Genomic DNA, 23645 nt, shown 5'->3' with positions numbered 1-23645 from the left:
CAAGTACTTCAAGTTAACTTGACTCAGCCGTCTGCCGCCATGTTAGTTTGTATTTAAACACATGACTACTACTGTTTAGAGCATGGGTAAGAAAGAGGATTGGCAGAAAAAGCACAGCCTCATAAAAGTACTCTCATTAGAAAGTGTATTTCTTTTGAAGAGTCTTGGTTTCCATGATTGTTTCTAGCCGTAGAACCACTAACTGGGTTCTGTAACGTCTTTCTAAAGAAGTTGAAATAGGATCAACTCATATTTGTTGAAGTATAATCAACTCTAAATTGTCTGCATCTTGATTTGTGATTTTATGAAATTCTCACCAATTTTGGCTTTACTTCGTGAGATGTAAACTGTATTACTGAAAATCTAGGCCTTTCTATGTTGAATAAATTAGAATTCTCAGAAGGAGGACGTTGGCTGTAATATGTCCATTTTTCTTCAATATGTCTTTTAGTATGAGCAAGCTGCTGATGCAGAGCTAGCTTGGGTTGCTGAAACAAAACGGAAACTGATGGCGCTGGGTCCAATCCGCCTGGAACAGGACCAGACCACAGCTCAGCTGCAGGTACAGAAGGTAAGTGACGTATTCACTGTGTCCTGAGCTAGAAGAATCATCAGTCGCTTAAGAGTGACTAGCAGAGAGTTTCTGACTATCCCAAGTAAAGTAGAATGAGTCAGTGTCATGATGGTGGATAGAGACTAATTATATAAATATTTGGTTAGGATGAGGAAGAGATTTTTTGCTTTATGAAAAGGGTAGAAATAGGCCCATTAATCCAGGAAAGGGTAGTTAGCAATTTTCTTCCTGGTTTTCAGGAGGGCAGATATTCTTGTAAGCTGCTAAAAGATAAGCATTGAAGATGTGAAGATAGGCAAAGTGTCAAACTTTATAAGAACAGTCTTTGATGTGGCTTTTTTAAAGCAAAGAATTTTTCATAGGGTATGTCTGACTTTTCACTAACACAGGCTCGGGCTTCTTATATTTCTTGACTTAACAATAGTTTACTTTTCAAAGGCTTTCTCCATTGACATCATTCGACACAAAGATTCCATGGACGAACTATTCAGTCATCGTGGTGAAATCTTCGGCACATGTGGGGAGGAGCAAAAAGCTATATTACAAGTAAACTCCATTTATTTATTCACCATATTGTTCTTATCTTGATCATGGTGAATTAGAAGTACAATTGTGAAATGATAGTTTAAGATGGTTTTTTTTTTCCCTCTATTACTGGTAGTGATACTTAAGTCCAGCTGGATGTTCTGGGGCATTCAGACTCCTAACTCTGTGTTCACAGATGTCTAAACAGCCGTACTGTATAATGTGAAATACACTGCAAATCCATCTTCTTTATAACAGAGGAATTGCTACTCATCCTCAGTCCATAATGAGTTATCTTTGAGTTACCTTTCCAGGTAGATAGATTTTTCAGAACCGTGTGCAGATATTAATTCCTGCTTCAGGTCCTTCTAAAAAATCATTACCCATTTCTAAAAGAATTGACCAACAGAGTCCATTTCTACACCAGTTTTGTTTTTTATAAAGGGTATGGGTAACCACTGTTTCCTCAGAAGTCTTCATAAATTGAGCTGCTCATCCTAAACATATAAAGCATAAATGCCAGGTTGGTGGAGACTTTTATCAGAGGGAAAAAGACAAATGAAACTTGGTGAGCAAATACCCATCTTAGCCCCTGAGAGATTCAGTCAAACTGGCCTATTACAATAATGCTGTATCTAAAGTTGTAAAAGGTATTCACTAAAAGGTTAATTTTGGTGTGTTGTGCTTGTGCTATTTTACTGTTTGTGAAACTACTTTAATATTTCAAAAATTATAAAATTATGTATGATAGAAAAATTCAGTGGAGTATAAAGAAAATAAAAATCACTTGTAATCTTACTAGATTAATCCATATTTTTTAGCATTTTAGTGTGTATTCCTTTAAACTTTTTAGTATATATATATATATATATGTATATATATATATATATACCTATATATACTTAACAGTTTTACTTTAAAGAAGGGTTCATCATAATAATGCTTACCTTTTTTTTGTTGTTCACAGGAAAAGACAGAGTCTCTAACACAACAATACGAAGCCATTAGTCTGCTCAATTCAGAGCGTTACGCCCGCCTAGAACGGGCACAGGTCTTGGTGAACCAGTTTTGGGAAACATATGAGGAGCTCAGCCCCTGGATTGAGGAAACTCGGACACTAATAGCACAGTTACCTCCTCCGGCTATTGATCATGAGCAGCTCAGGCAGCAACAAGAGGAAATGAGGGTAAGGAGCATGCTGGGTTTTATTTAATCACAGAACTGAAAATGGGCTCTACAATTTATTCAAAAACAGCCCATTTATTAGTACCTACTGAGTATAAGTAAATGTTATGAAATTAATTCTTAACCAGTTAGAATTTTTTTGCACAGTAAAAATACATATCTGAATTATTTCCTTTGTCCTTTAATATGAATCAGTTAAAGAATAAGATTATGGAGGTGTCAGAAACCTGGGTATTACAGAAGTAAACAAAGCACCACGTAAAAATCAAGGGAGTTTAAAATCTTCCCAGTGACAGTGGGGTGTTATTAGACTTGGTTGTGGTTGGGTGGCCCTTTCCTTGTGGTTAGGCCGTAGCTGGAGTGAGAGCCTTCACTCAGGAATGTCAGAAAGCATTTGCTGCCTAGAGTTGAGATGAAAGGGAAATTTGTAGACACTTCAACTGATGCTGTTACCATTAAAGATAGTTTTTTTAATGTTTATTTTATTTGTGGTGTATGACTCGTGTTGATTGCTATCTCTGTATTCCTGTAAGAGGAAGGATGTAAACTGGAAGTAGCCAGCAGTAAAGTCAAGGAGCGATTGGATTACCAGAAATGTTGCTGTTTGTAGCTGGTCCTGCTTAGTGTCTCCCAGTCTGGGCAGGGAGACAGACATTAAATCATGCAAACTACAGTAAGGTACAGAGAAGTATTTACAAGTACAGAAGACAGTGGAGTACATTTGTATTGGAGGGTGAGAGTGAGAGAGGATTTCTGGGAAGCTTCCTGGGTGGTGGAACATGTGAACTGGCTTTTGAAACTGAAGAGAATTAGAGTCAGAGCCTAAGACTTAGATTTTTTTTTCCCTCCATAAACGGTGAGATGTTGGGACTTGCTGGGTTTTAGTAACTCAGTTTGTTCATTTGGTATGAGCTCTGATCAAAGTATTTCAACAAAAACTGGTATAAGAAGGCTCATTTTATTTTAATCCATATTTCTTTGCATAGCAACTAAGGGAATCCATTGCTGAACACAAACCTCATATTGATAAGCTGCTAAAGATAGGCCCTCAACTAAAGGAGTTAAACCCTGAAGAGGGGGAAATGGTGCAAGAAAAATACCAGAAAGCAGAAAATGCATATGCCCAAATTAAAGAGGAGGTGCGCCAGCGGGCCCTGGCTCTGGATGAGGCTATTTCCCAGTCAGCTCAGGTATGTGTGTGTCTTAAACTCTTATAACCTTCAACTGTCCTTTAGTCTAAGCAAGAGGCTCTGTATCAGTATGCCCCTATGCTCAGGAATGTCCAGACTAGTATGCTGGTGATACATTATCAAGAGACTGGGAGCCTTTGCCTGTCTGCATTTTTATTCCAGGGAGCATTGGTTATACTGACAACTATAAGAAGGGTGAAATGCTTCTTGGCTGGTATATATTGCCTGTTGATGGTTTCCTTGAAAATTTTATATTGTGATAATCCTTTAGCAGGGATGATTTTGGGTAAATTCATCTTGAAGCAACAAATGCCTCAAGAAGTCAAGTTCCTATTGGGCCTGTTGCTTTCAAGATTTAGACAGCACATTCGTTTTCCTATTCACGAGGCCACCAGCTAGCTCCTAGTTCAGAGAAAGATGCTTGACTAGGGAGAAGGTAGAGTCAAGGAGAAACAAACCACCAGCAGTGGAGTTTAAAGCATGTAACTACATACTTTCCAACTAATATATTACTGTTATGTCTGGGTAATTTATTCCTATGTTTGGTCAATATTCTTGGTTAATATTTGTACTTACTCAAGTTTTTCCCCCCCACCTTCCGTCCCATCTCTCACTCACATTGTGGAATGTGTTACTTTGTGTTGTTGCTGCCTGCTCCTGTCTTCCCCACATCGTCACATTTCATTGTTGTGTTGACCGCGCCCACCATTACAGATTACAGAGGTAAGGTACCCACCCCCTTGGGATTAGGGTGTTTTTATGAAGCTGAGAATTGAGAGGATTATTTATAAGGAAATTTCCCTTAACTTTAGTGGAATAAATTTTATTAATGCAGTTTATTATGCCAGTTTCATTTGGGGCAGAACCTAGAAGTGAGGGAGTGATGGGAAGGGATTTGTTTGTTTACCATGTTATTTCCTATAGGACATTTAACAGTCGGCAAGCGTTATTCTAATGAATGAATCCAGAGTTGGCTTTAGGGGGCAGACTTGTCTGTTTTGCTCCCTTTTGTCCCCTCTCTGCTTCATATTACAAATTAAGATTTTACAATTATAGATATGTTGTTCAGAGTACCAGAAAAGTGGAAAGGGCAGTAGTTCTCTCTGAATAAGGTTAGATTTGGCCTTCCCTAATTATCTTTCATCGTGCAGACATTTTAGTTTCTTACTATTACACTGGTGGGTTGTCAAATTGCATGCCATGATACTTCTAAACTCCCAAGTCATGTAGCATATTGAGTTCCCCATCCATTTATACAGTTGGTGCAGGGCATCTAACTTCTTGGTCTACTCTGTCGCATGCAACTGTCATCTGAGATGTTGACACACTGACTCTCACTGGTTTCATAGTCTTGTCCCTTTTTCATCACGTTAGTTGGAATAGGGGAAGTATTGTGGCAGCATTAAGGATTTGAGTTGATTTTTCGTATAGTAAGTAATAGCTTTTTGATTCTTAAACATTTACTTTTTCTGATGGGCCAGCTCTGGTGTACTATGCCCAAAACAGTTTCTTAGACAAACCCAACACTTGACAGCCATGGGGCTAGGCTGAGCATAGGTTTTATCCTAAACAGTAGTAGGTTTATACACTGGCCTTAATCCCTAACATTTACCCCAGAAGTATGACGAAGTACTGCTGTGATGGCTAATGGTCCGATATTTGTTTAGTTCCATGATAAAATTGAGCCCATGTTGGAGACTCTGGAGAACCTTTCCTCTCGCCTGCGTATGCCACCACTGATCCCTGCTGAAGTAGACAAGATCAGAGAGTGCATCAGTGACAACAAGAGTGCCACCGTGGAGCTGGAAAAACTGCAGCCATCCTTTGAGGCCCTGAAGCGCCGTGGAGAAGAGCTCATTGGGCGATCTCAGGGAGCTGACAAGGATCTGGCTGCAAAAGGTACTTGATTAATCTAATCATTTTTTAAAAGTCGATAGAATAAATTCTAGGCTGTGGTTACCTCCAGCATCCCACCAGATGTACTTCATTGAATGCAAAGACAGTGCCTAAGTAATGAGTATTCCACGAAGTCATTTAGAATTCAGAACACATCTCCCCATTGAAATAAGGTTACAATTGGTAGTTAGATTCCCAGACCAGGAAACAAATGCTCCTTTACCCCCTAATATGAGGAAACTGCAGTACCAGTAGTGGGTAGAACATAACTACCTTTTATAACACTTTCCATGGGAAACATAGCAGGTTCAACACGGAACACTGGAAACAGAGTTCTCATTTCAGCCCCTTTATAAGTATCTTAGCAGTACTTTTATAGTAGATGATGTATCTTAGCAGTACTTTTATAGTAGATGATAACTCATTTCCAGATTACCTCTGTGATCTCTTTATGTGGGAGACCAACGTAAGTGATAAATGAGAAGATAGAAATAATTAATAATAAAGCTAAGATAGAAAACTATCCTTCAGTTATACATTTTTAGAGCCTTTTAAGGATAATTTCAGTGAAAATAGGATTAGATCTAATTTCTGATGAGACTGATTTTAAGTCCTTAGAAAAAGCCTGTTCACTCTTCTGTACCCCTCAGAAATCCAGGACAAATTGGATCAAATGGTATTCTTCTGGGAGGACATCAAAGCTCGGGCTGAAGAGCGAGAAATTAAATTCCTTGATGTCCTTGAACTAGCGGAGAAGTTCTGGTATGACATGGCAGCTCTCCTCACCACCATCAAAGACACCCAGGACATCGTCCATGACTTGGAAAGCCCTGGCATTGACCCATCCATTATCAAACAACAGGTTGAAGCTGCCGAGGTAAGAAACAAAACACCTTCTCTCATGTGTTTGTCCTCTGGGAAAGCACTGTATCCAACTGTGTTGGATGTTAACTGCTTAGCCAGGCTGAGTGCCTTAAAAGTTTTTGTGTTTTTTTTTTAAGCTTAATAGTATGTCTTTACACTAGGAAAAAAATACCTGCTCATTATAGAGTTTTCTTTTTTTAATGTACAAGTTTTACCACTTTGTATAGGTACATACAACCTCCACTGGTCGTGATATAGAGCAGATCCATCACACAAAAGTAATTCTGTCATCAATTTTAAACTTAACACTTCATATTAGTAGCATGTGCTTTAAAAATCCAGTTTTGCTTTCATTTCTGAATTTAGTCCTCTCTTTGATGTACTTATTTCTCAAGTAAATTTATATACTGTAGACTTTCTGGACTTATCATCCAGAAATAACAATTGTTACTTCCACATACCTTTTTCTAGCCTTTTGGGGGATCCTAGTTTTTATTAAATGCATTTCTCACCTCATTTTGTCCATTTAGCCCAAGGCAAGACTGTCTTGCTATTCTATATTCTCTCTCTTACCACTCATATCTTTCTTTTACTTCAGCCATTTCCACCTCCCCACCCCTGTCATTGCCAGTCCGTGAACCATTTTTTAGGATCTGGCACAGAACTGACTTTCTTTGAGATTATATAGCCTAGCATTCCTATTATGCTCATCTCCCAGCTCTTAGATATGTGACTTTTGTACTCTGTTATTTTATCCTAGTTAATTTTCTTCTCTGTAATAAACTTCTGGTTGTAGATTATAATCTCCTTGGACCTTTGGTAAATTATTGAAGCTCACTGCACCTTTCTCAGACTTTTATGTATTTATTGTTAATATATAAAAATATATTTGATGTATATATAAGAAAAATAACCAGACTCTGAAGCTTCACTATTTAGATGAGTGAAATATTAAGAACACTGGAAGACGTTAATGAAGTTGACCGTTCTGTTCAACATCTGCTGTCGATGGGGGTATAAATTACATTTGCAAAGTTTGGGAAGTTCTGTTCTGTTTTCTGTTTTGGCTTATGTTCTGTTCATTTACATGTAGACTATTAAGGAAGAGACAGATGGTCTGCATGAGGAACTGGAGTTTATTCGAATCCTTGGAGCAGATTTGATTTTTGCCTGTGGAGAAACTGAGAAGCCGGAAGTGAAGAAGAGCATTGATGAGGTGTGGAGAAGTGGACAAGGGGTTCAGACAAAACGTTACTGGACTCACACTAAGAGTGGGATTCATTGGAGAGTCTGATCCACTGTTTTTCCCCTAGATGAATAATGCCTGGGAGAACTTAAACAAAACATGGAGAGAGAGGCTGGAAAAGCTTGAGGATGCCATGCAAGCCGCTGTGCAGTATCAGGACACTCTTCAGGTGAGAGGCCATGAGGTGACCACCATGGAAACACAGGTTCCGTGGTCTCTTTGTCATATTCTAAGTCCAGCGTGAGTCGGTCACCTTCACAGGACTGCAACATTCTCGAACCAAAGACAGGCTGTTTCTTTATTTCTAGCCAAAGTTTCCCACTTCTAGCAAGAAAAGTTTTGACATCCGAATTTCTAGTCTTCTTGCCATGTTTTTCATCATATTATCTATCCTCACAGTGGCTGTAGAGTAAAGCTGGCCTTGCTGTCAAAATCATTGCTTGCTAGAGATCCCAACCCAGGTTATCTCAAAGCACAGCACAGTACGGTAGCTTCAGCACATTGTGGGCTTGCTAGCTGGCCATAAGAAATAGTAGTTTATTTTGGACATTATTCCAATCATGTTGGCTTTATCCTTAAGTCCCCATATTACTGAAATAAAGATCATTATCCCTTATTTCTGCCCCCAACCTCAGAGCACAAAGTATTGATACTTTGATTTATCTCTGCTTGTATTAGCAGAGATCATGCTAATTGTCTCCCAAGTCCTCATGGTTTTGTTTTTTGACTGTTTATTTGTATGTTTATTTTAGGCTATGTTTGACTGGCTAGATAACACTGTGATTAAACTCTGCACAATGCCCCCTGTCGGCACTGACCTCAACACTGTTAAAGATCAGTTAAATGAAATGAAGGTTTGTACCTGGGAATGGTTTTTGAAGAAGGGTTGCTTCTTTTTAGTTTTTAAAGACTTGGTTTGATGTTAACATTCACTGTGTCTTTGACAGGAGTTCAAAGTGGAAGTTTACCAACAGCAAATTGAGATGGAGAAGCTCAATCACCAGGGTGAACTGATGTTAAAGAAAGCTACTGATGAAACGGACAGAGACATTATACGAGAACCAATGACGGAACTGAAACACCTCTGGGAGAACCTGGGTGAGAAAATTGCTCACAGACAGGTAAGGCAAATGGTAGAGTACATAAAGTGGACTACTATCTCCTGTTTTCTAATTTCCTAACAAACGTTCCCTTTAAATCATTTTCTGAGTAGCATAAGCTAGAAGGCGCTCTCTTGGCCCTTGGCCAGTTCCAGCATGCCTTAGAGGAGCTAATGAGTTGGCTGACTCACACTGAAGAGTTGCTAGATGCTCAGAGACCAATAAGTGGAGACCCAAAAGTCATTGAAGTTGAGCTCGCAAAGCACCACGTAAGTCTTTTCATTTTTCATCTCTAAGCCTATTGGTTTGAGACCAGATATTGCCATCAGAAGCTTTTTGATGTTTTTGTACCTTTTGATGTTGTGTGTACCCTAGAGGGCCAGGCTTAATGATACCTATAGAGGTAAATTATGTTGTTCAACATTTTTTAGGTTCTAAAAAATGATGTTCTGGCCCATCAAGCCACAGTGGAAACAGTCAACAAAGCTGGCAATGAGCTTCTTGAATCCAGTGCTGGAGATGATGCCAGCAGCTTAAGGAGCCGTTTAGAAACCATGAACCAGTGCTGGGAGTCAGTGTTACAGAAAACAGAGGAGAGGGAGCAACAGCTTCAGTCGACACTGCAGCAGGTACACGCACTGTCCAAGTTAGGCGGGTGGGGCTGTGCACATGACAGCATTCAGAAGGAAGTCAATCTAAGTCGACAAAAGAAAAGCAGTTTGGGGTAGAACCCCCTCTGCCTTGAGAGGAGGGTCAGTTCTGTGCTGGACTTGTCTGGAAAGAACAGCTTTTAATTGGGTCATTCTTTTTGGATTAGTTTGTGGTCCAGTCCCTCTATCTACTATTCAAAGTTAGTAGATCTTTGCTGTAACGAACCTTGTTCACAGCTTTAGTTATTTTTTGGATCAAGTCAGGTCCCTCCATATCCATATTCAGCAGTACCTTAGTCAGTCAATTCATCAGGTTATATCAGGCATCTCTGTTACAGTGAGGTCTGAAGGATTCTGCTCAATTCCGAAAATAAGTAAATACATTGGCCCCATAATCATCCAGCAACAGAACAACCCTGCGTGAGAGCAGCCTAAAATTCCTCCCTCAAAGAGATTCCTCATGTGGTCATTTAGAAAGTTTACTTTTGAAACTAGAATTGACTACTGACCTTGCTAATGTCTTTTCTCAAAAGGCCCAGGGTTTCCATAGTGAAATTGAAGATTTCCTCTTGGAACTGACTAGAATGGAGACCCAACTTTCTGCATCAAAGCCCACAGGAGGACTTCCTGAAACAGCTAGGGAACAGCTTGATACACATATGGTAATAGATTTCTTCAAATTGAGCATAAGCATCCCATTTTCAGTAGCTCCTTTCCGAATTCACAGAGATATATGTAGTTGGGAATCTACAAAGTAGTGCATTTTTACTGACAATATAGTACTTGGGGATTGCTGCTTAGGTACAGGCTTTTAACACCCTGCCATAGGCAGCAACAGGAAAGAGTCAACCAGAAATGCCCTGGGGAGCTGGCAAATTTCGAGTTAATCAGATTGACTGGCATAAGAATATTGATTTGAAGGTCTAAGATCCTGCATGCCGCATGGAGCAGCCAAAAAATTAAAGGAAAAGACTACTTGAGGGGGGGATTTAGGGAAATCCAATAGAAACTGACAGTATTTCCAGAAAGTGGCTGAGAACAAAAGGCAACATAATTTCTAGGCATATCCCTCGGGAAAAGGAGAAATAAATTATTGGCATCTATTTTTGTGATCTCTGATCCTTAAAAATTCTGTTGGTGACAAAATTATTTTTATATTAAGGAAGAATGGGTTTCATTTCCTAATTGTTCAGCAGTTGAATTCAATCCAAAAGAAAGGATTTTAATCAAAATGAGACCTTCCTTGGCTTTTCCAAACTGTGCTTGTAAATCTGGGTGGGTATCTTTCAGGGAACTGGCATTACTGATATCTTTCTTGCCCTTATAGGAACTCTATTCCCAGCTCAAAGCCAAGGAAGAGACTTACAATCAGCTGCTTGACAAGGGCAGGCTCATGCTTCTCAGCCGTGATGATTCTGGATCTGGCTCAAAGACAGAACAGAGCGTAGCACTCTTGGAACAGAAGTGGCACGTGGTCAGCAGTAAGATGGAAGAAAGAAAGGTATCACCACAAAATTCAGTTTGATTACTGTTTGAGTAGTTTGCTTAATGATTACATGCAATCATCATCTAGTTTCTATGGAAGATTTTTCATTATATTGTAGCAAGCTAGCAGAACTGATAACCTCAGAACTGGCTTTGTGCTAAATCAAGCCATCTTTTCTGCCATTACGTTTCTATTTTCCATCCATGTCAAGTTGCATTGATGCTGATAGTTTCTGCCGATACTTGCTTTTATAATACTGCATTCCTTTTCTGCATCTACCAGTTAAGGCATTACTGCCTGTTACTGCTCAGTGATAGACTTAAAAATAGGTTTTGTTGGAGTTGGGAGGTTGGGAACAGCATGCAGGGAGTATCACTAATTATTCCTCACACGGAATTTGATGTCTAGTTACTAATACTACTAATATTCAAGAGCAGTAAATTGTATGTCCTCTTCTTACTCTTCCTCAAAAATCAAATTCTCCTCAAATGAAAAGTGATCAGAGATCAAGGCATTTGCCCCCAAACATTGTTTTTTATGAGCACAGAGTTGTAGAATATCACTCTGCATAGAGTTTCTGTGCTGGGCAGCTGCAACGGTAAAATATGTGTCCAAGTCCATTGGCCACATCCATTGAACAAGTAGTCGTTAAGCATGTTATGTACCAAGCACTGTGCTAGGTGTACAGTGGAAACAATAAGGGCATAAGCTCTGTCATCATGAACTTTAATGTGCAGAAGGAAGTAGACCACATCTTCACACATATCAATGAACACTTTGAGAGAAGCATTAATTTCCTAGGGTCCCTCTAGTGTGGGGTCTGGTAGCTTCATTACATGAAGAGTGGGCAGAGGACCTGAGTGTATGGCTGTGTTCTAATTCTTGGACAGGGTCTTGTCTGTAATTCCTGCTGAATGTAGAACTAAGACTAGTTAAAGAAACCAAGGTAGATTCTGGCTCAAAATCAAGTAGTTTCTAGAGGGTTTTGCCACAATGGAACAAGTTGCCTCAAGGAATATAGTTTTGACCCTTGAACAACATGGGTTTGAACTGCGCAAGTCCACTTGTATGCAGGATTTTTTTTTCTTCACTAAGTATATCTACAGTACTACATGAACCCTAGTTGGTTGAATCTTTGGATTCAGAACCGTGGATGTGGAGGGCAGACTTTAAAGTTACACACGGATTTCCAGCTTCTCGGAGGATCGACACCCCTAAACCCATGTTGTTAAGGGGTCAACTTTAGTTGGTGAATTGATCAAGCAAAGGCTAGCTGTCAATGACAGTTATTTCTGATTTTGTAAGAACATTACATTCCAGGATCACTAAAATTATTTAAGCCCTGTTAAAGACTATATAGATAAAATGATGTGGAAAGATTTCCTGCCATCTAGGAACTTGCAATATATTAATTGCTAAGCATTTCTATGATAGATTTGAGGTAGATTTCCTTTTCCCACTGAACTTGTTTAGACTGGGTCTTTGCATTTTTATAACATTCATCACAGTGTTTTTTAGGTTACAGAAGTAACCTGAAAACACCAAGAGGAAAGTAGAAAGAATACACAACCCATTTAACAGCAGTGAACATTTTTAGTGTACTTCTGAGGTTTCTTTCTGTGAACATTTTGCATATATTCATTTTTAACAACCTGTCATTACTCTACTTTGCCTGCCTAGTAGACGGGCCAGGGGCAGAGGCCACCACTCAGATGTTTGGGGTAGAGGTCTCTGGGGATGGAGCTTGTAGACTGTGGAAGTGGGATGTACTCGTGGAGAGTAGCACACACCCTGAATGAGCCACTCTCTTTTGTCATTCTGATTTAGATCAAAATGACTAAAAATTTACATCTATGTAAATTGTCACATTTTTGTTTGAAATGTTCTGACTTTTATTACCTTTGTTGCTGTAGCGTAAGCATAAGTTTCAGACTCAGACATTTTCAAGTGCCATATTTTCTGAAAACATATTCAAATAGAGAGCACTGCAGTGACCGTCATCTTCACAGTAAAGTGCTTTTCATTTAGTTGTTCTATGCCACAAAAAGGACATGAAAGGAGACTGAGACTTTGCCCAAAGTAGGTTGCAGATCCTGCAGCTGTCACCACTAAAGGGTCTGTTCACTTACATTTATTGAATGGCTTGAATGCCTTTATTCCTGTTCTTTAATGTCCCAGGAAGTGGGGAAAGGCAGAGAAAGCAACTTAGCTGCAAACTGTGCTCTTTCCTTTTCCAAGCACAGTTGTTTCAGTTTCAAACACTAGCACTAAAATGTCCCCTTCTTTGCAAACAGGGCATGTTTGGAGGTTGATTAAATGAGGCTTCCTTCTTAGAAGTCATTTCATTTGGTGTACAATTCACGCCTTTGTCCTTAAAACTATAATTCTTGAATTTGGCACTTTTCTCTGTGTGTGTGTGTGTGTGTGTGTGTGTTACTTAAAATTTAGTCAAAGCTGGAAGAGGCCCTCAACCTGGCAACAGAATTCCAGAATTCCCTGCAAGAATTTATCAACTGGCTCACTCTAGCAGAGCAGAGTTTAAACATCGCTTCTCCTCCCAGCCTGATTCTAAACACCGTCCTTTCCCAGATAGAGGAGCACAAGGTAACAGTGGCATTACGATGCTGCCCTCCTTTTGAAAGCACCAATTGAAAGTGATGCTCCTTGATCTTATCTCCAGTTTAAAAAGAGCAATATTTTCCCCTCAGGTGTTTGCTAATGAAGTAAATGCTCATCGAGACCAGATCATTGAGCTGGATCAAACCGGGAATCAGTTAAAGTTCCTTAGCCAGAAACAGGACGTTGTTCTGATCAAAAATTTGCTGGTTAGCGTCCAGTCTCGATGGGAGAAGGTTGTCCAGCGATCTATTGAAAGAGGGCGATTGCTGGATGATGCCAGAAAGCGGGCAAAACAAGTAAGTTGTAAAAGAAAGATACTAATTTACTGAACAACCTTGGGCTGCATGTGTTGAGTCTCTGCATTGGTTCACATAAAAGTGCTGTGTAATGTGCATAGTCATTCCTGTTATAACGTATTTCTTACATAATTTTAGTTCCATGAAGCTTGGAAAAAACTGATTGACTGGCTAGAAGATGCAGAGAGTCACCTGGACTCAGAGCTGGAGATATCCAACGACCCAGACAAAATTAAACTTCAGCTCTCAAAGCATAAGGTACAGCAGTTCATTGCTCTTAGGTCCTGAGCTTGGTATTCACTGATGATTGTAGCTTGATAAAAACAAAGAACTAGTCAAAAGAAAACTAATCGGTTAATGTTAAACAGCCAAGATCATAGAGCCATTTTGTATCTGGACAGTGTCTAACCATGACAATTGCTCATTTAAATAAGAGTTCAAACAAAGTGACTGTGGGAGTAACCAGCTAAAACTGGGGGCTTTTAGAAATAGTCATGCACTGCTGTATGTGACACAGACAAAACCTTATAAATTTCTTCAGGGTAAGCTGTTGTTAATTTTAGTTCAAGAAGTAGTGACATTCATACTATTTCTGGTTACCCACCTGAAAACTCGATGTCATCTGACTTTTAGCGTGGTTTTGTTTTTGTTTTTTTTTTCCCCTTTCTGAGAACAGGAGTTCCAGAAAACTCTTGGTGGCAAACAGCCTGTGTATGATACCACAATTAGAACAGGCAGAGCACTAAAAGAAAAGACTTTGCTTCCTGATGACACTCAGAAACTTGACAACTTACTGGGAGAAGTCAGAGACAAATGGGATACTGTTTGTGGCAAGTCTGTGGAGAGGTGAATGTGAATGTCCCTTTCGTGGATCTGTGTGTTATCCCCAAAGTAACCAGGAGACAGTGACAGGATTCTAGAAAGTGGTAATAAAGCTAATGTATCAGTAACAGTAGCATCTTGCTATCTCCAGTTAATTCAGTGAGAGTTATGAAATAATTTGAATCAAATATATTAAAATTATCATATTTTAAACTTGAACCTTACTGTATTACAAAGAGAGAAGCCTATAAAATCAGGCCAACAGTAATAGAAGATCTGTAACTCTAAATACATGTAAATCACAAATTTGTAATGCCAGTAGCTGTCTCACTGAGTGTCTCTTGTGTCAGACGCTGTACAAATCCTCCAATGTAGTATCTCACTTAACCATCTTGAGGCTCATTAACCCTCACAACAACCACTGAGGTGTGGGTACTGTTCTTCCCATTTTACAGATGAGGAAATGGTCACAAAGAGGTTTCTTAACTCCCCCATGCTCACTCAGCTAAAGCGGCAGAGCTGAGATTTGGTTCTAAAAGTTGTACTTTTATCCACTTGTACCAGCTATGCTATGTAAGCATTATGATACCTCTGTATTATTTGTACTCCCAATTTTTCAGATGAAGTGACTGAGGTTCAAAGAGACAGCCAGAGTCTCACAACTGGTGGAGAGTTAGGAGTTGAACTCCTGACTCCAGATCGTTAATAGAACCACCACCCTCTACTGGAGTGGTGTAATGTAAATAAAAAGACCTTGGGTTGTAGGGTGTGCATAGCATACCGTGTGCATAGCAGTTGGACTCTAAAATGCCAGAAGGGCATCTACACCGGCCTCCTGCACTATGCTTAATCCATTTTAGAGAGTGGTTTAATTTAAAATGTCTAAACATCTCTTAGTCACTTTTTATAGTATTTCTAACTGTTCTAACACAGTGGTCCCTCTCTAGATAAACTTCAAGCAGTATTCCTGTTCAGTGGTCAGAATTGTGAGCCATTCATAAAAGAACCACTAAAACCAGTGAAGTTTGTGTGCTTTTCTCAGGCAGCACAAGTTGGAGGAGGCCCTGCTGTTTTCGGGCCAGTTCATGGACGCTCTGCAGGCCTTGGTGGACTGGTTGTACAAGGTGGAGCCACAGCTGGCTGAGGACCAGCCTGTGCATGGGGACCTGGACCTCGTCATGAACCTCATGGATTCCCACAAGGTGAGGGGCGAGATCTAGGCTGCGTGGAGGGCAAAGCCATTGGGTCCTGCACCTGTGTGTGCCTTTGGCTCATGGTACCCTTCTACAGCTCCCCTAGAAAGAAAGTCTGAAAGAGCCTGTGTCTCTGCTTGTCAGAGAGGCAGCTCCCTGCTCTGTGTGTTTAAACAAACTGTTACAGGGATTCTGCATCAGCCACAAGGAATTTACCAAAGTTGGTTTGATTCAGATTTGCCAGTGTGTAAACTTCACATTGAGGGCCCCCCCCAGTTTCCTGTTTATATCTCTCAGTTGAGTCAAAATGGATTTAAATTCAGGAGACCCTCAAGATATCCATTTCCACTGATTCTTAAAATGAAAATGAGTGCTTTTTAAACTACTTCTGAACCTGACAGGCCAGCTCCGTGCACACCAGCATTTAGTGTAACCTATACCTGTATGTTGAACTACATACTGTCCTCCTGCTTCAGCACAAAGCGTTGAGCTTTACCTTGAAGTTACACCAAATTCTTATGTGCGTGGCAGGTGGGCTCTTACCAAGGGGGAAGGGGGGAGGGAGGGATAAATTGGGAGATTGGAATTGACATGTACACACCACTACATATAAAATAGATATCTAATAAGAGCCTACAGTATAGCACAGGGAACTCTACTCAATACGCTGTAGTGACCTATATGGGAAAAAAATCTAAAAAAGAGTGGTTATATGTATATGTATAACTGATTCACTTTGCTGTACAGCAGAAAGTAACACAACATTGTAAATCAACTATAAAAATTAATTTAAAAAAAAAAAACCTCCCACAATTCTGGAGATGCTAGTACAGCATAATTCCTGTTTCACAGATGAGGAGACTGGGACTCCAGTTAAGCAGCTTACCCAAAGTCACGCCACTCACATTCAGAGCCACATCCTGTGGTGGTTCTTTCTTACTTGTGGTCCCACCTCCGTCTGTGCATAAAAGACACATAATTGGAACCTACCAAGGAGAATTGAAGGAAATGACTACTTTCTGTGTGGTTTTACTTCTTGAATTCAAAACATTTGTAAGACAAACTAATTCTCCTGTTTTCTTTTCCAGGTTTTCCAGAAGGAACTGGGAAAGCGAACGGGAACCGTTCAGGTCCTAAAGCGATCAGGCCGGGAGCTGATTGAGAACAGTCGAGATGACACCACTTGGGTGAAAGGGCAGCTCCAGGAACTGAGCACTCGCTGGGACACCGTGTGTAAACTCTCTGTCTGCAAACAGAGCCGGCTTGAGCAGGCCTTGAAGCAGGTCAGACAGCGCTTGGGGGTGGGCCTGAGCAGAGTCAGTCTAGCCTCTTTATCAGGATCGGTTTCAGCCAGTCTTGTAAGGAACACAAAGTCAAAAATTGATATTCTAAATGTTCAACAAGCTTTTAACCCACATCCATATAAGAGAAATAATGAATTTAGTTGGTTTTTCAAGTTGTGCAGATGAAAGATGACCTTTGTGGGGCTTTGATAGAGCCTTCAAGTGCCTGTGGTACTCCATTGAGTTCAGACCAGACCGTTCCCTGTCATACCGTGTCCTGGACCTTGGCTGCAGAGAGAGGTTCAGTCTTTTGTGCTTGGTTATTTCAGGCAGAAGAGTTTCGGGACACAATTCACATGCTGTTGGAATGGCTTTCTGAAGCCGAGCAGACACTGCGTTTTCGGGGGGCACTTCCTGATGACACAGAGGCCCTGCGGTCTCTCATCGACACTCATAAGGTAATCCAGCCCCCGGGTGCAGGGACCCATGCCACCCACATGGGGAGGGAGGCCCCGCCACCAACGGAAAGCAGCTTTTGCTTAGAAACGTTACACCTCATGTGAAAAGGAGCAAAGCCAGAATGGGCCCAGCTTACTCGTTATCAGGAATGAGAGGGAAACGATTGGTGGGTTTTGTGACCTCTTAAAGATCACTCATCCACTCATGCTTACAAAAGTAGCACATGCTGGTTGTAAACAAGTCAAACAGCTGGTGTTAATATAGAGGAAAACATGGGCTGCTCTACCTTTACGCCCCACCTGCACACACCTTGTGTGACTTTCCTTACGTTACCAGCTCCAGGCCCTGATTTGTGCCCCTAGAACTGCTCACCAAGCTGCAGAATATAATACAGTGTCTGGGGCTTCAGTGTGACTGTGCTAACAAGGTGGGAAATGTTTCCTTTTTTAATTTTGGTGTTTCCCACCGAGAGATTTTCATCATGGTTTTGTCATTGCATTGTGTTGTAGGTATTTTTAAAACGTTGTAGTGTTGGCAACAAAGCAGATTTGCCTTTGAAATCTGTAATGTAATGTGCATATATGAAGTTTGGGAAGAGGGGGTTGAGGCACCTGGGGTGATTCTGATGGGAAGACAGGGCTGGGAGCTGGTGGAGCTCACAGACGTGTGTCTTCAGGAGCTTCCTCTCTGGTTGTTAGGAAGGACACTTGGTCTCTGAGTCCAGGAGAAAAGCTGTGGTCATTTGATTGCCTTCTGTTCTATTAGTATTCATAATCTTTTTCCTATCTCATCTTGAACAACAACAACAACCAAAAAAAGTCATAGTGTTTTGTATCTGTCACTATATGTGTCCAAGACAGCACCATTTACACGTATGGAAATGAATCCAAGCAGGAATTTATAAAAAGAGAGAGAGATCAGGGAAAGGGTCATGCCTCTGTCTCTCTAGTCCTTATCATCTGTGCAGAGAAAGTCATTTTTGTGAAATCCCTCGCTTCCCCCCACCTCTGAGAACTGGAAAGAAAATGACAGAGATGCCTAAATGCAGGCTTTTAGAGTTCTGTGTCAACATATAGAGTGGAAAAACACACTAAAGTTGTTTTCCCCTCTCAGTGTAAACAGCGCTGCTAGACGAGGTTTAAGGTTTTGGTTTCAAATCTTGTTTGTTTAGGAATTCATGAAGAAAGTGGAAGAAAAGCGTGTGGATGTTAACACAGCAGTGGCCATGGGAGAAGTCATTCTGGTGGTCTGCCATCCTGATTGCATCACCACCATCAAACACTGGATCACCATCATCCGGGCTCGCTTTGAGGAGGTGAGTTCCTAGTTTTAGGGGAAGACCGCATGTGCCCCGTAAAATGGGTGAACAGCAGTAAAATACTCCAGAGCTTCCCCACCCCCACGTAAGGAATCTTTCACTCACTGTGAATATCTCAACAAGAATCAAGTTATTCGCATTTTAGTAGTGACTGTTTTCTTGATAATGTGCAGAAAACTGGAAGGATGGTGCTGGTGTTGTGATGTGTTCCTTGATGACGCCCAGTGGACACGTGGTGTGTTCTTCCCTCCTTCCTGAGAAGTTCTGTGTCTAATACCACGTGCTACATTTGGTTTCAGGGGAGCTGATTTCTTATTCCAGCTCTGTCCCCAGAATAAGAGTGAAGCCTCTTGACTGCTTGGGTGGTCTTTTCCCTAAAGTCATTGTTAAGCTCACACAAAAAAGGGCTTTGAAAACGAGGGATGTGCTTGACTGAGAGCCGACGGGTTCCCTCCCCCGCAGGTCCTGACGTGGGCCAAGCAGCACCAGCAACGCCTCGAAGCCGCCCTGTCAGAACTGGTGGCCAACGCCGAGCTCTTGGAAGAACTTCTGGCGTGGATCCAGTGGGCCGAGACCACCCTCATTCAACGGGACCAGGAGCCAATCCCTCAGAACATCGACCGAGTTAAAGCCCTTATCGCTGAGCATCAGGTATCCTCACCACATCGTGTGGTCGCGTGTTTCCTGCATGGCTCACGGAGCCCGTTTCCTTGGCCCTGTGCATCCGTGTTTTAATTGCTGCTGGACATACTCCCGCAGACTTAGCAGCTTAAAACACGCTTACTGTCTCAGAGTTTCCGTGGGGCGAGGCTCTGGGCCTGAAGTAGCTGGTTCCCCATCTAGGGGACCAGGGGACATCTTACCAGGCTGAAATCAAGGTGTCGGCCAACACTGCAGTTCCCACCCAGGCTCTTTCAGGTTGTTGGTGTCATTCATTTCACTGCAGTGTAGGATGGAGGTCTCCCTTTTCTCGCTGGCTGTCAGCTCCTGGAGGCCACCCTCAGGTCTTAGGCACACGGCAGTCTCACAGCATGGCAGCGTCTGTCTTCAAAGCCAGCAGGAGACCCTCCATCCTGCTCTGACAGATCTTATATAATAAAACGTAATCCAGGGCTTCCCTGGTGGCGCAGTGGTTGAGAATCCGCCTGCTGATGCGGGGGACACGGGTTTGAGCCCTGGTCCGGGATGATCCCACATGCTGCGGAGCAACCAGGCCCGTGCGCCACAGCTGCTGAGCCTGCGCTCTGGAGCCCGCGAACCACAGCTACTGAGCCCACACGCCTAGAGCCCGTGCTCCGCAACAAGAGAGGCCACCGCAGTGAGAAGCCCGCGCACCACAATAAAGAGTATCCCCTGCTCGCCGCAACTAGAGAAAGCCTGCGCACAGTAACAAAGAGCCTACTCAGCCAAAAATTAATTAATTAATTAATTAATTTTAAAAAGATAAAATCCAGGGAGTGACTGCCCACCCTTTCCACAGGTGTTGCCCACACTTGAGGGGGAGATTACACAGGACATGTATGTCAGGAGTCTTGGGGCCTGGCTTAGAAATCTGCCTGCCACATCCTGTTTCTATTGACTTGCCTCTATGCCAAGGTCCCATTACCTGGGACCTATCCCATTACACCTGGATTCAGAAAGACGTCTTGCATGAACTCAGAGATGGCCAGACAACACATCAAACTAAACTGAACAGAGGAAAGCTCAGTTAGGAGACAAATGTGGTTTTTAACCATGATAGTTTACACCAAATGCAAGCATGGATCTTGCCTAGTTATGCTGTGGACATAAGGTCTTTTTAGCTATGTAATTAGCCTGGCCAGTGAGGACTCCCTGTACTTCCCATCAAGTTTACGTACATTGACCCCTTCTCTCCTGAGTGAGATTATCTTCTTCCATCAGGGCCAGTCCCTCTCCCTTCTGTTATCACCTCTCATTCCTTGTGCCTTTAAGCTCCCCCTTCTTGTGTCCCCCCCATCTCTCTGACAATTCTTTCTCAGTCTTCTTAGCTGGTTCCTCTTCCTCTATCCACTTGTTAACGTTGTTCCCCGAAGTTCCATTCTTGACCCTCTTCTCATACCTGAGGTTGTATCTGGCCTGACACCTTCAGCCAGCACCTGTACACCAAGGGCTTCCACATCTCCTGGCTTGTCTGCAGCATACAGGAAGCCAGAGGCAGCTCTGAAACTCCATTTCATCCCTGCTTCCTGGCCCTGACCCCACCCCTCCCTTCCACACCTGCCTCCTCTCTCCTCATCCACCCAGTCACCCAACGCAGGAGTGACTCCTTTTTCTTTACCCCCTACATTTAGCCAGTCATCAGGTCTTACCTGTCCTACTTTCAAAACTTCTTGGCTCCTTCTCTCCTGCCCTGGCTCAGGCCCTCACTGTGTTTTGCCTCAGTTACTGCAATGGCTTCCCAACTTGCCTGCCTCCCCCCTTTCCATCCTCCCTCCTACACTGAGGCCAGAATGATAGCTCTAAAACAGAGATCTGATGGTGTCTCTTCTCTGGATTGGAATCCTTCAGTTGCCCTCCCCCCGCCACACACACACAGATTGCTCTCAGAATAAAATCCCAGTCCCTTAGCCTGACACAAGGCCTTTCTGGACCTTTCTCCTGCCTACCTCTCCAGCCGTCCCTCTTGCCTCTCCTCTGATTGTATCCTCAGCTCAGCCAGTGATCAGCAGGGCTCTGGCTCGCTCCACTGTCAGGCGTCCGTGGGACTGCCCTGCCCCCAGTCTTTGGCTCATTCTTCATCCCGCAGCACACAGCTCAGGCACCAGCCTCCGGGCAGCCTTCCTCCCCACCTCGGGCTGTGGGTGCCTGTCCTAGGCCTTCTTTCGGAGCCCTGGGTGCCACTCATTGCTCTGACTGCCTGGTTTCCTCACTCAGCTGTGAGCTCCTGGAAGTCAGAGCCATGTCTTATTCCTTCAGGTCTCCAGCACCTGATGAAGTGCCTCACTCAAGGCCACAATCATGTTTCTTGAAAGGAGTGCAGCCGTGTACGAAGGCATTTGCAATTGCTCCATCTGTCACAGGCTTGGCCCTTGTTAGTAAGAAGTTGCCTAATTCCATCTTAGTCCAAGAAAGCTCTCAACCCTTTTCCTTGTTGTTTGTGTTAACAGACATTTATGGAGGAGATGACGCGCAAACAGCCTGACGTGGACCGGGTCACCAAGACGTACAAAAGGAAGACCGTGGAGCCAGCCCACGCACCTCTCGTGGAGAAGTCCCGTGGTGGCAGCAGTACGTGGCAGCCCCTCGCGCAGGGCGCCTCCCTCCTGCTCCTTGATGAGCGCTGCCCCAGCGCCCGGCAGAAATGTCTTTGTCATTTTCAAAAACCATATTGGATTTGAACGAAAATCATTTTTTGAAACTCACTTTTCTTACACTGACGAGCAGTAACTAGGCTCCAGTTTGAATTGGTATGAAATTTGGAGTGGTTAAGCAGGTGCTTTTGCAGTGACCTTTCCATGTTTTGGTCCTCAGCGCTGACTGTTGCGCTAATTTCATCATAAAATAAATCTGCTCCTGTAGAACCACTGACATTTCCTCCATTTGCAAAGGTAGGACAGAATTGATGGAAGGTATGAGACAGGTACCGGTTGGCTGGGGAAGAGCATCAATAGTTTTTAAGTCAGTGTGCTTCCATGTCTAAGTGTAGCCAGGTCCCGACTTCCTTTTCTCAGTTACTGACCAGACGTCATTATGAAGATCTTTCAGGTTCATACAGATGGCAGTTTCTCTTTGTGAAGTGACAAAACCAGCTTTTCTAATCTCATGATTACGTTTCCTTTCAGGAAAGTCTTTGAGTCAGCCCACACCTCCTCCCATGCCAATCCTTTCACAATCTGAAGCAAAAAACCCACGGATCAACCAGCTCTCTGCCCGCTGGCAGCAGGTGTGGCTTTTGGCACTGGAGCGGCAGCGGAAGCTGAACGACGCCTTGGACAGGCTGGAGGAGGTGAGGCCCCGCCAAGCAGTCTTCCCTGGAGGGAGGTGACTTTTATCAAAACACAGCCCTTCTGAGGCCCTCTGAACATGACCTGTGTGCCTTGACCTACTTATGCAGAAGGAGGAACCGAGCAGTGTAGGCCAGGACTCTGTCCTCCAGGCCCCCTGGGAGGACAGACACACGTGAGGAAACCAACAACAGATAGGCCGTAGCACTGGTGGCGGAAAGCAGGCAGCCAGCCAGTCCAGGAGGGTCCAGCCTGTGACACGACCCTCCTTGGCACCTGGCCTTGGTTGAGGATCAGGGGCATAACTTTGCAAGGTTACCGCCAAGTGTGGAGCTTCTCACAAAAATGACCATTACTGAGCCTTTTGTGTAGATATAAGCTACCCAATTCTGAAACGAGTAATTTTTTTTATCGTCCTGTTATTCTATCAGTATTATTCTTCAGTAGATTATGGAAAGCTAATCTATTTTGAAGTGTCATTAACCAATCTAAAAAATATAGTACTTCACTTCCTAGTTTCTAAAACAAATTTCTAATATCTTCTATATTTTTTTATTTGTGCATATCAAAGCAGCTATGCCCAGAAGTGAGTGTTCTGTGTTTTTTGTTGTTATTTCTGTAGATCCAGTTGAGTTTTAAGCATATTTGGTTTTGGCTTTTTCTTTTTTCCCCATTCCTTCCAACTTTGGAGTTTGAAAGACCAGGGGGAAAACCGCTGCACTGTTTAAGTCATTCTGAGTCTGTGTCACTGACATAGTCCAAGTAGCTCAGCATCATTCTGCCCACTGCATAGGCCTGCTGCCATCTACCAGGGCCAGATATTTAAAATGGGAGTCAGAAGGACAGTTCACTCCCTCTGCTGCCATCCCAAAGAAACGTGCTTGGGTGCGGGACTGGATTCCTGATGCTTCCAACCGGAACTCAAATTATCTCAGAAGACCAGTGGGGAGCGGGGCTGAGCCTCGAAAACATAG

The 23645-nt window shown here is 42.6% G+C and overlaps 1 protein-coding gene across 19 annotated transcripts in view; it reads left to right on the top strand.

The window, feature by feature from the left end:
• The window catches only part of MACF1 (microtubule actin crosslinking factor 1), a gene marked incomplete at its 5' end in the record, with an annotated part of 344512 nt that overhangs the window by 300147 nt on the left and 20720 nt on the right, over positions 1–23645 (top strand). For all 19 annotated transcript variants that reach the window (XM_081226357.1, XM_081226358.1, XM_081226355.1 and 16 more), the window contains 25 exons: positions 452–571; positions 1013–1120; positions 2067–2285; positions 3271–3474; positions 5142–5373; positions 6021–6247; positions 7328–7450; positions 7548–7649; positions 8233–8334; positions 8428–8601; positions 8694–8849; positions 9012–9209; positions 9764–9892; positions 10558–10731; positions 13165–13320; positions 13425–13631; positions 13770–13889; positions 14308–14477; positions 15496–15655; positions 16735–16929; positions 17259–17387; positions 18560–18703; positions 19169–19357; positions 21835–21955; positions 22510–22673. In XM_081226357.1, the coding sequence (XP_081082483.1) occupies positions 452–571; positions 1013–1120; positions 2067–2285; positions 3271–3474; positions 5142–5373; positions 6021–6247; positions 7328–7450; positions 7548–7649; positions 8233–8334; positions 8428–8601; positions 8694–8849; positions 9012–9209; positions 9764–9892; positions 10558–10731; positions 13165–13320; positions 13425–13631; positions 13770–13889; positions 14308–14477; positions 15496–15655; positions 16735–16929; positions 17259–17387; positions 18560–18703; positions 19169–19357; positions 21835–21955; positions 22510–22673 (4023 nt within the window). The remainder of the gene's footprint in view (positions 1–451; positions 572–1012; positions 1121–2066; positions 2286–3270; positions 3475–5141; positions 5374–6020; positions 6248–7327; positions 7451–7547; positions 7650–8232; positions 8335–8427; positions 8602–8693; positions 8850–9011; positions 9210–9763; positions 9893–10557; positions 10732–13164; positions 13321–13424; positions 13632–13769; positions 13890–14307; positions 14478–15495; positions 15656–16734; positions 16930–17258; positions 17388–18559; positions 18704–19168; positions 19358–21834; positions 21956–22509; positions 22674–23645) is intronic.

Source organism: Mesoplodon bidens, assembly GCF_964165515.1.
Source record: "Mesoplodon bidens genome assembly, chromosome: 2".
In the NCBI taxonomy this organism is placed as follows: domain Eukaryota; kingdom Metazoa; phylum Chordata; class Mammalia; order Artiodactyla; family Ziphiidae; genus Mesoplodon; species Mesoplodon bidens.
This window is presented reverse-complemented; position numbering and strand designations above follow the sequence as displayed.